We start from the raw sequence: 12,820 nt of genomic DNA on the forward strand, positions 1-12,820 counted from the left end.
ACGCTGCTGTTGAAGAGAACCTATAGATCTCTGTATATGCTTCTCATCTAGTTACTGCATGCGTTTGTCACACACACTGATTTTACTTCAACGCATGATTGAACTCACAATTTGCCTTGTTTTAATTGTGGTATTTAAAATTATTTCCGAGGTATATAATAGTAACAAGGTTACCAAGAAATAAACACGGTTAATATGCTGGTAACATTTTATTTATGTTATAACAAGATTCACAATATAAGTAAAGTATAATACAAAATACACATGCATACAAATTAACAACAAACAACATAAATTATATTTAACACGATGCACTAAAGCACAACAACCTCGTATTAACGAATCTCCACTTTAAATCATTATTTTGTAGAATTATGTTTAAATTAATTGCATAAATCTCGAATAGAAGTTTCCATAAAAGGAACATCTGAAAATATATATGTATTAATCTTCTGTAAATATTTCTTAAAGGGCGTCTGTTTTTAAAGATATAAGTGTACGTGGTTTGAAGAAATATTTTGTATTTATCCGTTGAATCGAAATGAAATGTTACAGTTCAGTAGAAATTTGAAGAGTACTTAAAACGTATATTTGTACAAGTATAAACAATCTCAAAATAATCCTTAAACCAACTTTTCGAAAAACAATTTACGTATAGTGACATTTCATTCGTCCATCACGCGTTCGGATCCGTACAAATTATTTTCCCACGGGAGGGAGATATGATCCTCCTCCAGCTCCACCTGCACCGCCGCCGAATCCTCCACCTCCAGAACCTCCTGCTCCACCGTCGAAACCTCCACCTCCAGAACCTCCTGCTCCACCGCCGAAACCTCCACCTCCAGAGCCTCCAGTACTGCCGCCGTATCCACCACCTCCTCCACCTCCGCCGCCGTAGTAGGCCTGTCCGGAGTACTGGACATCAGCGATGTAGCCGGTGGCGTCACTGGCCGTGTATTTCACCACCTGGTTTCTGCCGTCAGGAAGCAGAACCTGATATTGCCCGTCCACGTTTCCGGCACCATTACCACTTTCAGACTGACTGAAGTCGGCGCCGCTGTAGGCATCTCGGACGGCGTACTGGAAAGTGTAGGGCTGTGGCTGAAAAATGAAAGGACGCCTTCGTTATGAATGATTAACTTAATGTTCTCCCCTCGCAATCACTGAGGGTATATTATTTATTGTATTCATAACTAATGCACCAAGCCACGTGGCTCTGTATTCCGGAGGCGAGTGGGTTGAACCCTTCCGCCGACTTTTCTAAGAATGGTGTTCTGTAGTTTCCCATTCCCATTTCAGGCAAATGTAGCAACTGTTCCTATTCCTAGTTCACAGCCGGTTCCTTCTCACCTTTCACCTCACCTCAAATCACCGCCAGAGAGAGAGAGCATCCCCGTCTAATTGGCCTGTCTGCGGAGTAAGGAATGAAAACTAAAAAACCTAGTAGATGAGGTTAGTTGTTTTAATAAAAATATTGAACATATTGCAACCAATAAAACTTTTCTAAGATAATGAATATGTAATGAAATATTAACGTTATAAAACCTTCGTATCTTCAATTATGTATCTAACTTGAGGTGTTGTACTATTGCTTAGACTTTCACTAACACATAGAGTCTACAATACAACTTCATGCATAGGTATCCTCACAACAGGCTACATGCACCTTCTTTGTTTTCATCTTCTTTCCATTTATTTCCTATACCTCTCTCATAATATTGAAAAGTTTTAATTCTATCCCTGGATTGCCTCATTCTCAGATTAATAACTCAATAAGAGTGTTAAGTTCAATTTCACTTGCAATTTTGACATGATATCTATGTCTTATGACTGGAAGACATTAGAATATTTGTGTTACGTGGAGCTACAAAGTGTGTGACTCACGTGACGTCACGTTAGTCGTTACCCCTAGGCCTTGGTCGCCAGATTTGAAGGATGTATTCATGACCATTAGCTTTTCGCAAAGCTTCCGTATCTAGACCGGCTCCTTGGACGAATGATCTTCGATTCAGTGAGCCCTGGAATCGATTCCCGACCGGGTTGGGAATTTTAAACACGTGTAGGTAATTCCTCTAGATATATGACTGGTTACAATATATACCTTTGCTTTTTTATACATCTTCATTTGCAGTGATCACATCACATCACCAACCAAAATAAACGCGGATTAGTGATGACATTCTTCTACACTGGATTGGTGTCCGGGAAGGCACCCGACCTTAAAATTGGGCTTTACACACATATAGCCCTCATCCAATTTTAATAAAGCCAGGAAGGAAATATATATTTCCCAAATAAATCCAAATTTCTGGTTTTGTGTAGTTTAAATGTCTTTATTACATAAAATACATTGATAATCCTCACAACGGAAATAAGCACAATTATTATCCCCACACTTTCTTATGGCTGTTATAGATGTAATAGCTGTGCTATGAAAACAGTCAAAAACGCTTTATAAAGATGAACATTTGGTATAGGAGGAGAGACAAAATGGGATTTAAAATATATTCCATTTTGGAACTTTCTGGAAAGGTGAGTTAGTCGTCGATAGTCTTAACGTTAGTAGACAATATGCATAAAGTGTGGTGGCAGAGCTCCAATGGAGGTGAGTTTCATGAGTAATTTTAACAACATACCAGCTCTCCTTGAGTTCTTACATTTCTCGGAGTACAGGGAATCGCACCCTTGCCTGGGAGGTCGACAGTTAATAGTGCAAACCGTTACACTACCGAGACGGGCACTGTTGAGGTATGAAAGGAAAAGTACATTGTAGACCTACATACGCTCTAAAATACCGAGTACCGCGCTGTGTTAGACTGCTGGCCCTGAATGTAATCGAATGCTGGGCTACAAGATCAAAACGCAAACAAGTACTTCGTACAAGAACAGATGTGCTGTGATCATCCGCTGTCTTGACTGCACTAGAATAAATATGCAGTAAAATATGGGCAATAAAGCGAATGGCTGTAAGATCATGTACTTCTCAGTTGCAACGACTGACTACTGACTATAGAGGATCGTCTGTCTCGAAGGCGACCACAAATACGTTTACTGGATAACGTGAAGGGCGAAACGCTTCGGATCGTCTCAAAAAAAAAAAAAAGCTATACAGGATCAGAGTGAGAAAACCAAGGAAGATAATTTTCACTGTCCCACTCCCATGGGGTATTAATCTGTCGCCAGCGACTTGCATTCAGGTCAGTCGCTCAAGTGTCAGATTCTCCATCAATTGTTTACGTAGAACTTTCTTAAATGACTACAAATAAGTACGAAATCCATCCAACATCTACCTCCGTAACATGTCTCCGCTCCTACAGACGAGTATTATGATCCTTCCTATGTTCCAAACTTCACCTGCTAATATCATTCGACACCACCTCTCCGGCCACAACTCGGAATATACAGTCCAGCTGCTCACCTCTTTAATCCCAAGTGTTCCCAGACCAAAGTATTCACAATTTTCCTAACATGAATTCTTTGTTGCAAAACACCCACAAAAATCGTGCTGCTGATCTTTGAATCGTTTCCAGTTCTCGAATCATATGATCCTGATGTGGATCCTTTACACTGAAACCGTACTCTAATTAGAGTTTTACTAGTGAAATAAAAGTCCTTTTCTTTACCTCCTTAATCATCATCATCATCTGTTTACCCTCCAGGTTCGGTTTTTCCCTCGGACTTAGCGAGGGATCCCACCTCTATCGCCTCAAGGGCAGTGTCTTGGAGCTTCAGACTCTTGGTCGGGGGATACAACTGGGGAGTATGACCAGTACCTCGCCCAGGCGGCCTCACCTGCTATGCTGAACAGGGGCCTTGTGGAGGGATGGGAAGATTGGAAGGGATAGGCAAGGAAGAGGGAAGGAAGCGGCCGTGGCCTTAAGTGAAGTGCCATCCCGGCATTCGCCTTGAGGAGAAGTGGGAAACCACGGAAAACCACTTCCGGGATGGCTGAGGTGGGAATTGAACCCACCTCTACTCAGTTGACCTCCCGAGGCTGAGTGAACCCCGTTCCAGCCCTCGTACCATTTTTCAAATTTCGTGGCAGAGCCGGGAATCGAACCCGGACCTCCGGGGGTGGCAGCTAATCACGCTAACCACTACACCACAGAGGCGGACTACCTCCTTAATACAACTTCTAAATACCCTCATAACCCTCTGAGAGATGTGTAACTTTTATTTAGAGTACAACCTCAATTACGTCAATTAAGATCTTTCCTTATCTTACTGCGGTCCCCGTTATTTTGGACGATAATATTCCATTTAAATAAACTCAACGTTCATCTTCAGTAAAAAGTACAAACATTGCGAAGAAACATATATTCTGAAGAAACAAAATAAAGAGAAAGAGCCATTTATACTGAGCAAAAGCGCATGAAAATATAAATTTTTGACCGCGAAACCATAAACAATATGTCGAAGTCGTGTATAATAGTGTGCCCTCCATACTCACCGGTCCATTGAAGCTAGCTCCGAATCCTCCTCCACCACCACCAAATCCTCCTCCGCCACCGCCACCGCCTCCTCCGAGGGGTCCTCCTCCACCTCCTCCAGCTGGTCCTCGACCGTATCCAGCAGCTCCATCACCGCTGACTTTATGTATCACAATGAGACAGGAGGTCGCCAAAAGGCATAACATCTGGGAACCAAAGTGAACAAAGTGGTGAGTTACAAGCAGGATATTGTAAAGTTCTTCATAATATGCGAGAACGTTGTTGACATCTATGAAAGTATCGCACAATAGCTGGCTCAATTTAAACATTATTAATAGAGAACATGCATAATTTACAATTTTTTTTAAGAGTACACCAATGAAATAGTACGTAAACGTATTACATTGTGGTACGTTGTCTTGTTTTCTACCATTTAAAAAATACTTAAAACTCCCTTTCCGCAAGGCTAGTAAAACGTCCTCTGACGTAAGCGGCGCGCTGTGACGTCACGGTCCAGTACCGCATGCAGCTCTACCAGCCATTGTGCATCAGCTGTTACTAAAAGCCGATTGTTTATTATTCGTGATAGCAAATAACTTCAAAGTGACAGAAGAAGGATTTAAAACAGCACAGTCAGACAATCTACCATGTGTAGATGTCATCATTCTTGAAAAGTAGAGATTTTTGGGCCGCAGAAATTCGCGGATCAAAAGCAAATTGGTAAGCGGCATCTTTTATATACGTTCAATGTACTGTAACTCATAGTATTAGGATAACAACGAACCTGGATAGAAATCACATCACTTTCAACATTTCCTTCTAGACTGATTCCCATATCAGAGAATAACACTACGTTTTCGGACTTTCAGCATTACTAAAGTAACAAATCGGATTTCAGCACTAACATAACATATAGGCAGCATCATAGTACTAGTCCACCTCTGTGGTGTTGTGGTTAAAATGATTAGCTGCCACCCCCGGAAGCCCGGTTTCGATTCCCGGCTCTGCCATGAAAGTTGAAAACAAATAGTACGATGGCTGGATCGGGTTCTACTCAATCTCGGGAGGTCAACTGACTAGAAGGGTTTCGATTCCCGCCTCAGCCATCCTCGAAGTGGTTTTCCGTATTTTCTCACCTCCCTCCAGGCACCTAACATAAGGCCACGGTCGTTTCCTTCCCTCTTCCTTGTCTATCCCTTCCGATCTTCCCATCCTCCCACAAGGCCCCTGTTGAGCATAGCAGGTGACGCCGCCTGGACGAAGTACTTGTATCACCATACCCAAAGTCTCACGCTCCAGGACACTGCCCTTGAAGCGGTAGAGGTATAATCCCTCGCTGAGTCCGAGGGAAAAAACCATCTCTGGAGGGTAAATTGATTAAGAAGGAAGGAAAGAAAGAAAGAAAGATCATAGTACTATAGGCCTATAATCTATCGTTCCTGCAAAAACAATGTATGTATATATATATATATATATATGGTTGGGGCAACTGGCCTACCCACTTCCGAGGCCCATGAAAGAGAAACATTAAATATCTTGGTGGAGGAAAACAGTTAAACATGATAAAGATAAAAATAAATATGACTTCATCAAGTTTTCACAAGTCGGGCTGAGTGGTTCAAACGATTGAGGCGCTGGCCTTCTGACCCCAACTTGGCAGGTTCGATCCTGGTTCAGTCCGGTGGTAGTTGAAGGTGCTCAAATACTTCAGCCTCGTGTCGGTAGAATTACTGGTGCGTAAAAGAACTCCTGCGGGACTAAGTTCCTGCAACTCGGCGTCCCCGAAGTAGTTAGTGGGGCGTAATGCCAATAACATTAATTACATTTGGCTTTTAACAAGTTGAGCATATCAAGCAAGAAAAGTGTCTTGGTGACATTTTAGTCCTTCAATGTAGGAATGTCTTTGGGTGCTGTGATTTTTACCCTTCGGTTTATTGACTTGGCTTGTATGCCTATAACCTAAAACTTAGGCGAAGTTTGGATGATATTTTAAACACCAACATCGCTGTTATTTTCAGTACCAGTAATGTGTTTTCACCTGTGTGTAATTATGTTATGTATTTCATTAATATTATGATAATTATTATAACTGAGCATAGTTAACTTATGAGACTGAGACCACTCGAACCGACAAGTATTGGTTTTGTGTAGAGATATTCATTTGTTAAATTTACCTTGTTTTCTTTCATGATGTACATGCCAACTTTTTCTTTACAAATGTAAGCTCTTCAATAAAGACATAAATAACCGTCGCATGCCAAGATAAAATGGTATAATTAGAGCTGTTAATACGGTTCATAATCCCTTTGATTTATTACCTTGACATGGATCACCCAAAACTTAGGTTAAGTTTGGAGAATACTTTAATAATCAGCATTATTTAATGCACTGTTTATTACTTTCATATTCCAAGATGTAATTGAAAATTTTAATTAAAGCATCATACTTTAAAATTTAAAGTTTTACCACTAGAACAGCTGACATGGAAAAGTGATTGAAAATTCAAACAAATTCAACTAACGTTAAAATGATCTTCAAAGGAATAAATTACAGACTTTTCCGATGTATCACCAGAATTTCTGCGGCTCGCCAAAATCCATTTCTCCCTAGTTTTAGCGTCCTTTGGAACATTTATAAACAATTTTTTGTTGTAGTATGTGGTATGCGATGTGCTATTGCACATCGGAACTATACACCTACGCAGGATTCATTTGAAGTCCAAAATATACCACTCAGATTATTACCCAATATATAGACCTCGAATTTAACAATACCAGACACTAACATAAAGTGGAAATACGCGAAGTGTAACCTGTTTCTCACTGAACACTATGTGTTATATCGTCTGCTAATTCAGTCAACCTGTACGATGACGTCAGACCAATGGGATCGCGTACTTGCGTCACGTGACATTTTCGTACTTTTATTTAGGTATTTATCATGTTTGGAGTTATTATTTGTACATTCTGATAACATTTTTGAATTCCGCATGAAATTTTGAATCAGATTATCATATTTTTTATTAAAACCCCGGATCATGCATGTTTCCTATTGAAAATGTATCTTTGGACGGTGCGAAAAGTATCTGCTTCTTAACAGGAGTTACATTCTCCTTATAGTTCACAATATGATCGAAGCGGAACTTGAAATTGTACCACGAGCAAGGAACAGAAAAACACGTTTTTGCACTGATTACATCCAATAGCCGGGCTGAGTGGCTCAGGTGGTTGAGGCGCTGGCCTTCTGACCCCAACTTGGCGGGTTCGATCCTGGCTCAGTCCGGTGGTATTTGAATGTGATAAAATACGTCAGCCTCGTGTCGGTAGATTTACTGGCACTTAAAAGAACTCCCGCGGGACAAAATTCCGGCGCCTCGGCGTTTCCGAAAAGCACAAAAGTAGTTAGTGGGACATAAAGCCAATAACATTATTATTTTACATCTGTCTAATATGTGATATCTCTAAATAAGTTATGCGGAATCACCAGGGTATACAAATCCGTAGGTATGATTATCCTCAATGATTTACCGCGCCGAAGGAGTTCATTCAGATATTGTGATTTTTAATGACCATTCAAGAGTTTAGTTTTTCATCTCTTGATCTTAGTAAAATTAAATGTCCACAAATATTGACTCAGAATGATACTGGAGATTATCTTCCTAATTTGAGGCGGATATTCCTTGAATCAATCAATGGAACGTTCCCATCGTTCTCCTGTCCGGTTGCATGGATAAATGCTGGCCTTTCCCGGGTTCGATTACCGACCGAGTCGGGAATTTTAAATTTCATAACTGAATTCCTATGCTTCGGGGACTGTGTGCTTGTGTCGTTTACAGCGTTAGAATTCGTCTCATGTAGCGACTCATCCTCACAGACGCATCTACTCGAAAGACCTTCGCCAGGCTTCTTCGGAAGCCACACGACGTCGCTTCTACCTTCTACTGTGGACAAGCAGAGGTTAACAATGCGCATGATGTGTGGTTTCAACGATACGAATATCATGTGCTTTTCCGACGTCGAGATACGATGAATTCCTCTTAATTTCCCGTTTGGGAGATTTATTTCCAGGTTACTAATTGCTACACTGACTGACAGACAGAGCAAATGCAACACCAAGGAGGAGTGGTTCGAAAGGGATGAAAGTTGGGGAAAAAACAGAGTCGGCACGGAAGAATAATTGATGTTTATTTCAAACCGATATGCAGGTTACACAATGCGCACGGCATCGACACAGTAGGATGTAGGACCACCGCGAGCGGCGATGCACGCAGAAACACGTCGAGGTACAGAGTCAATAAGAGTGCGGATGGTGACCTGAGGGATGGTTCTCCATTCTCTGTCAACCATTTGCCACAGTTGGTCGTCCGTACGAGGCTAGGGCAGAGTTTGCAAACGGCGTCCAATGAGATCCCACACGTGTTCGATTGGTGAGAGATCCGGAGAGTACGCTGGCCACGGAAGTATCTGTACACCTCGTAGAGCCTGTTGGGAGATGCGAGCAGTGTGTGGGCGGGCATTATCCTGCTGAAACAGAGCATTGGGCAGCCCCTGAAGGTACGGGAGTGCCACCGGCCGCAGCACATGCTGCACGTAGCGGTGGGCATTTAACGTGCCTTGAATACACACTAGAGGTGACGTGGAATCATACGCAATAGCGCCCCAAACCATGATGCCGCGTTGTCTAGCGGTAGGGCGCTCCACAGTTACTGCCGGATTTGACCTTTCTCCACGCCGACGCCACACTCGTCTGCGGTGACTATCACTGACAGAACAGAAGCGTGACTCATCGGAGAACACGACGTTCCGCCATTCCCTCATCCAAGTCGCTCTAGCCCGGCACCAAGCCAGGCGTGCACGTCTATGCTGTGGAGTCAATGGTAGTCTTCTGAGCGGGCGCCGGGAGTGCAGGCCTCCTTCAACCAATCGACGGGAAATTGTTCTGGTCGATACTGGAACAGTCAGGGTGTCTTGCACATGCTGAAGAATGGCGGTTGACGTGGCGTGCGGGGCTGCCACCGCTTGGCGGCGGATGCGCCGATCCTCGCGTGCTGACGTCACTCGGGCTGCGCCTGGACCCCTCGCACGTGCCACATGTCCCTGCGCCAACCATCTTCGCCACAGGCGCTGCACCGTGGACACATCCCTATGGGTATCGGCTGCGATTTGACGAAGCGACCAACCTGCCCTTCTCAGCCCGATCACCATACCCCTCGTAAAGTCGTCTGTCTGCTGGAAATGCCTCCGTTGACGGCGGCCTGGCATTCTTAGCTATACACTTGTCCTGTGGCACAAGACAACACGTTCTACAATGACTGTCGGCTGAGAAATCACGGTACGAAGTGGGCCATTCGCCAACGCCGTGTCCCATTTATCGTTCGCTACGTGCGCAGCACAGCGGCGCATTTCACATCATGAGCATACCTCAGTGACGTCAGTCTACCCTGCAATTGGCATAAAGTTCTGACCACTCCTTCTTGGTGTTGCATTTGCTCTGTCAGTCAGTGTAACACCTGAAGTGGCTAATGAAACTACTTTTGGAACAATAAAATATTTATAAACGATGAGTTCCTCAGCTGTAGCCTATCATTCGGCTTTGGAGGCGTCCTTTCAATTTGCATTTGTAAAGGAAGGAGAGCATATACAGGAAAATATTGTATATATCGGGTAAGTGTGATAGGAAACGATTATTGACCCAGAACGATCGTCAATAACAATATCCGTTTGTAGAATGGCACGTTATAAGCCTGAAACGATTCTCTCTTTCCCGCAAAGATTTCAGAACAAAGTTCTGTGATATATTTTGTCGCAATTCAACACATCTGGGGGTTAGTGGTAGAACACAGCTACGGTATACCCTATATGTTGTAAAAGGTAAAGAATGTTGCTAAGCCCCAAAGAGCTAAACGTGGGGTGGCAACCGCAGTTCCCCGAGCTGATTTTACATACTTGTGCCAGTCTTCCTAATTCTATATTTCATACCCGACCTCGACAGTGTTAGGTTTGCGGGGCCTAAAATGACTTCCATTGAAACGTCCTGAACGGCCCTTGCTTTTCTTTTGCCGATATCTTCATTATTTATTGTTATTTATTTTATGTCCCACTAACTACTTTATTGATTTTTGAGACTCCGAGATGACGGAATTATGTCCCGCAGGAGTTCTTTAATGTGCCACTAAATCTAATCACACGAGGCTGACGTATTTGAACAAATTCAGATACCATCGGACTGAGCCAGAATCGAACCTGCCAAGTTGGTCTCAAACGTCCGCGCTACTCAGGCCGGCCTTCCTTTTTTCTCCTCTGATTGGTAGTAAACAATAATCACCACCATCGTCACTGCTACCATCCTTGTGTTGTCCACGCTGGAGTACCTTCCTTGACTGACCTGAACAACATACTGTATGTTCGTAATTATCGTTTCTGAATGAATAACATCAACATTAACGCGTGGAAGTTACAGTATATAATGTATAATGTACACGTTCTTAATTAATTAATTAGCTGCCTCTGTGGATCCGTGGTAGAGTGTCGGCTTCCGGATCCCAAGATAGCGGGTTCAAACCCGGCAGAGGTAGTCGGATTTTTGAAGGGCGGAAAAAAGTCCATTCGACACTCCATGTCGTACGATGTCGGCATGTAAAAGATCTCTGGTGATACATTTGGTATTTACCCCACAAAATTAATTCTCAGCCATAGACGCCCAAGAGAGATCCGGTTTACTCTGTCTGCCATCTAGCGGACCTAGAGTAAAACGGAACGTCGAAATTGACGAGCAGACAGCCAGATGGCGTCAAATCGAAATGTCTGCACACGGTAGCTGAGGCCATACGATTATTATTATTATTATTATTATTATTATTATTATTATTATTATTATTAATCAATTAATTAATAAATAATAATAATAATAATAATAATAATAATAATAATAATAAAACAAACCCCATGGTGCTAGAGCCAGAAGGAGCCTTTGCTTACTAAACGACCTGCAGATTACGAGTTGTCATGTGGTCCGCACGGCGTCAGATCACTCACCTGTCTCACCGTCGGATAGCTCCTCAATTATAATCAAGTAGGCTGAGTGCACCTCGAAACAGCCTTCAGATCCAAGTACAAATCCCTCACTTGGTCGGGAATCTAAGCCGGGGCCTCCGGATAAGAGTGAGGCACGCTACCCATCCACCACGGTTAGGGGAGCGCACCAGTGAACCTGCATTAGGGGGATAGTGAGCACGAACCCCACCGTCACCAGCCATGAAGATGGTTTTCCGTGGTTTCTCATTTTCACACTAGGCAAATCCTGGGGCCTTACCTCAATTAAGGGCACGGTCGCTTCGTTCCCACTCCTATCCCTGTCCTATCTCATCGTCCCTATAAGACCTATCTGTGTCGGTGCGAGCTAAAGCCAATTCCAAAATAATAATAATAATAATAATAATAATAATAATAATAATAATAATATGTATGGCTTCCGAATAGAACTAGTGCACTCTTTCGAATTGAGGTCCATGGGCAACCTGTGCTTGCGTGAGGATGGAGCCTAACTTTGGATGAAATCAGAGCTCGAAGAAGGCACAAATATCTTGTTTCCCCAAGTGAGGGAAAATAACCAACGAATCTTAAACTTCCCGACCCGGACGCAAATAGAACCAGGACACTTTGGACCAAAGGCAAGAATAAAAACTGTATGGTTTTAAACTGAACTACAGTAATCTCAAATGGTAAATAACTCGAGATAGAAATTTAATTTGCAACAGCAGATTATCCACAGTGTTGAGAACTCTACCTACTCCTACAACTATGAGTGTTGCCCAATGATCTTACCTTCCTAGTGCCCATTCTGTCAGTACCTTCACGAGAGGAGTTGAGTGAACTGATGCCTCAGCATTACCCATCCTACCTTTTATAATCGTTTCTGTGGCTTCCGGAATTTGTGTTGGTCAACAAGTGGCTCAGCCGAGCACGAAGATATCTCTAATGGCAGAACCAGAGCAGGAAATGCAGAGCAGTGTGATGGGTCAGAGGTGAGAAATGGGCGCAATACCTGTCTTCGTCCTCACGGTAGATTGATGATACCCACCCACAGAAAGAAAGTTATAATTTACAGCGCTAATAATCCTACTATACAAGTACACAACTTGATCTTTGGTGTTGATTGTTTTAAGAGGGAGTACAACCGCGCAACCCTACTCTCGTAATAATAATAATCAAAAATGGAAAAGGAAGTGATCTGGCATATCTTAAAGGAAAAAAGAAGAGGAAGGCATAGAAATGGAAGAATACCCTAGCCTCGGGTATCTAACACAGTGAAAGGAGTACAAGAGTTGACAACGTTTGTTTGGATAGGAAAGATGAAAGTGAGGAGCCTGACACAAATAGTTTATAACTCTT

General features: G+C 42.8%; 1 protein-coding gene across 1 annotated transcript; it reads right to left on the reverse strand.

Moving 5' to 3' along the window:
* Positions 1 to 699: 699 nt before the first annotated feature.
* LOC136877668 (probable H/ACA ribonucleoprotein complex subunit 1) lies at positions 700 to 12,324 on the reverse strand. The gene is made up of 3 exons (XM_067151881.2): positions 12,280 to 12,324; positions 4,451 to 4,636; positions 700 to 1,101 (listed from the first exon to the last, which is right to left on the reverse strand). Exons 1-3 carry the CDS (start codon positions 12,322 to 12,324, stop codon positions 700 to 702), a joined length of 633 nt encoding a protein of 210 aa, XP_067007982.2.
* Positions 12,325 to 12,820: the final 496 nt, after the last annotated feature.

Source organism: Anabrus simplex, chromosome 7, assembly GCF_040414725.1.
Source record: "Anabrus simplex isolate iqAnaSimp1 chromosome 7, ASM4041472v1, whole genome shotgun sequence".
Lineage (NCBI taxonomy): Eukaryota > Metazoa > Arthropoda > Insecta > Orthoptera > Tettigoniidae > Anabrus > Anabrus simplex.

Bases quoted from the DNA above. Each gene is read 5' to 3' on its own strand.
- LOC136877668 (XM_067151881.2), bottom strand. From the start codon at position 12,324: ATGGGTAATGCTGAGGCATCAGTTCACTCAACTCCTCTCGTGAAG. The intron at 4,637-12,279 runs GTACTGACAGAA...TTTGGTTCCCAG, and splicing joins ACTCAACTCCTCTCGTGAAG to ATGTTATGCCTTTTGGCGAC. The intron at 1,102-4,450 runs GTGAGTATGGAG...TTCATTTTTCAG, and splicing joins GAGCTAGCTTCAATGGACCG to CCACAGCCCTACACTTTCCA.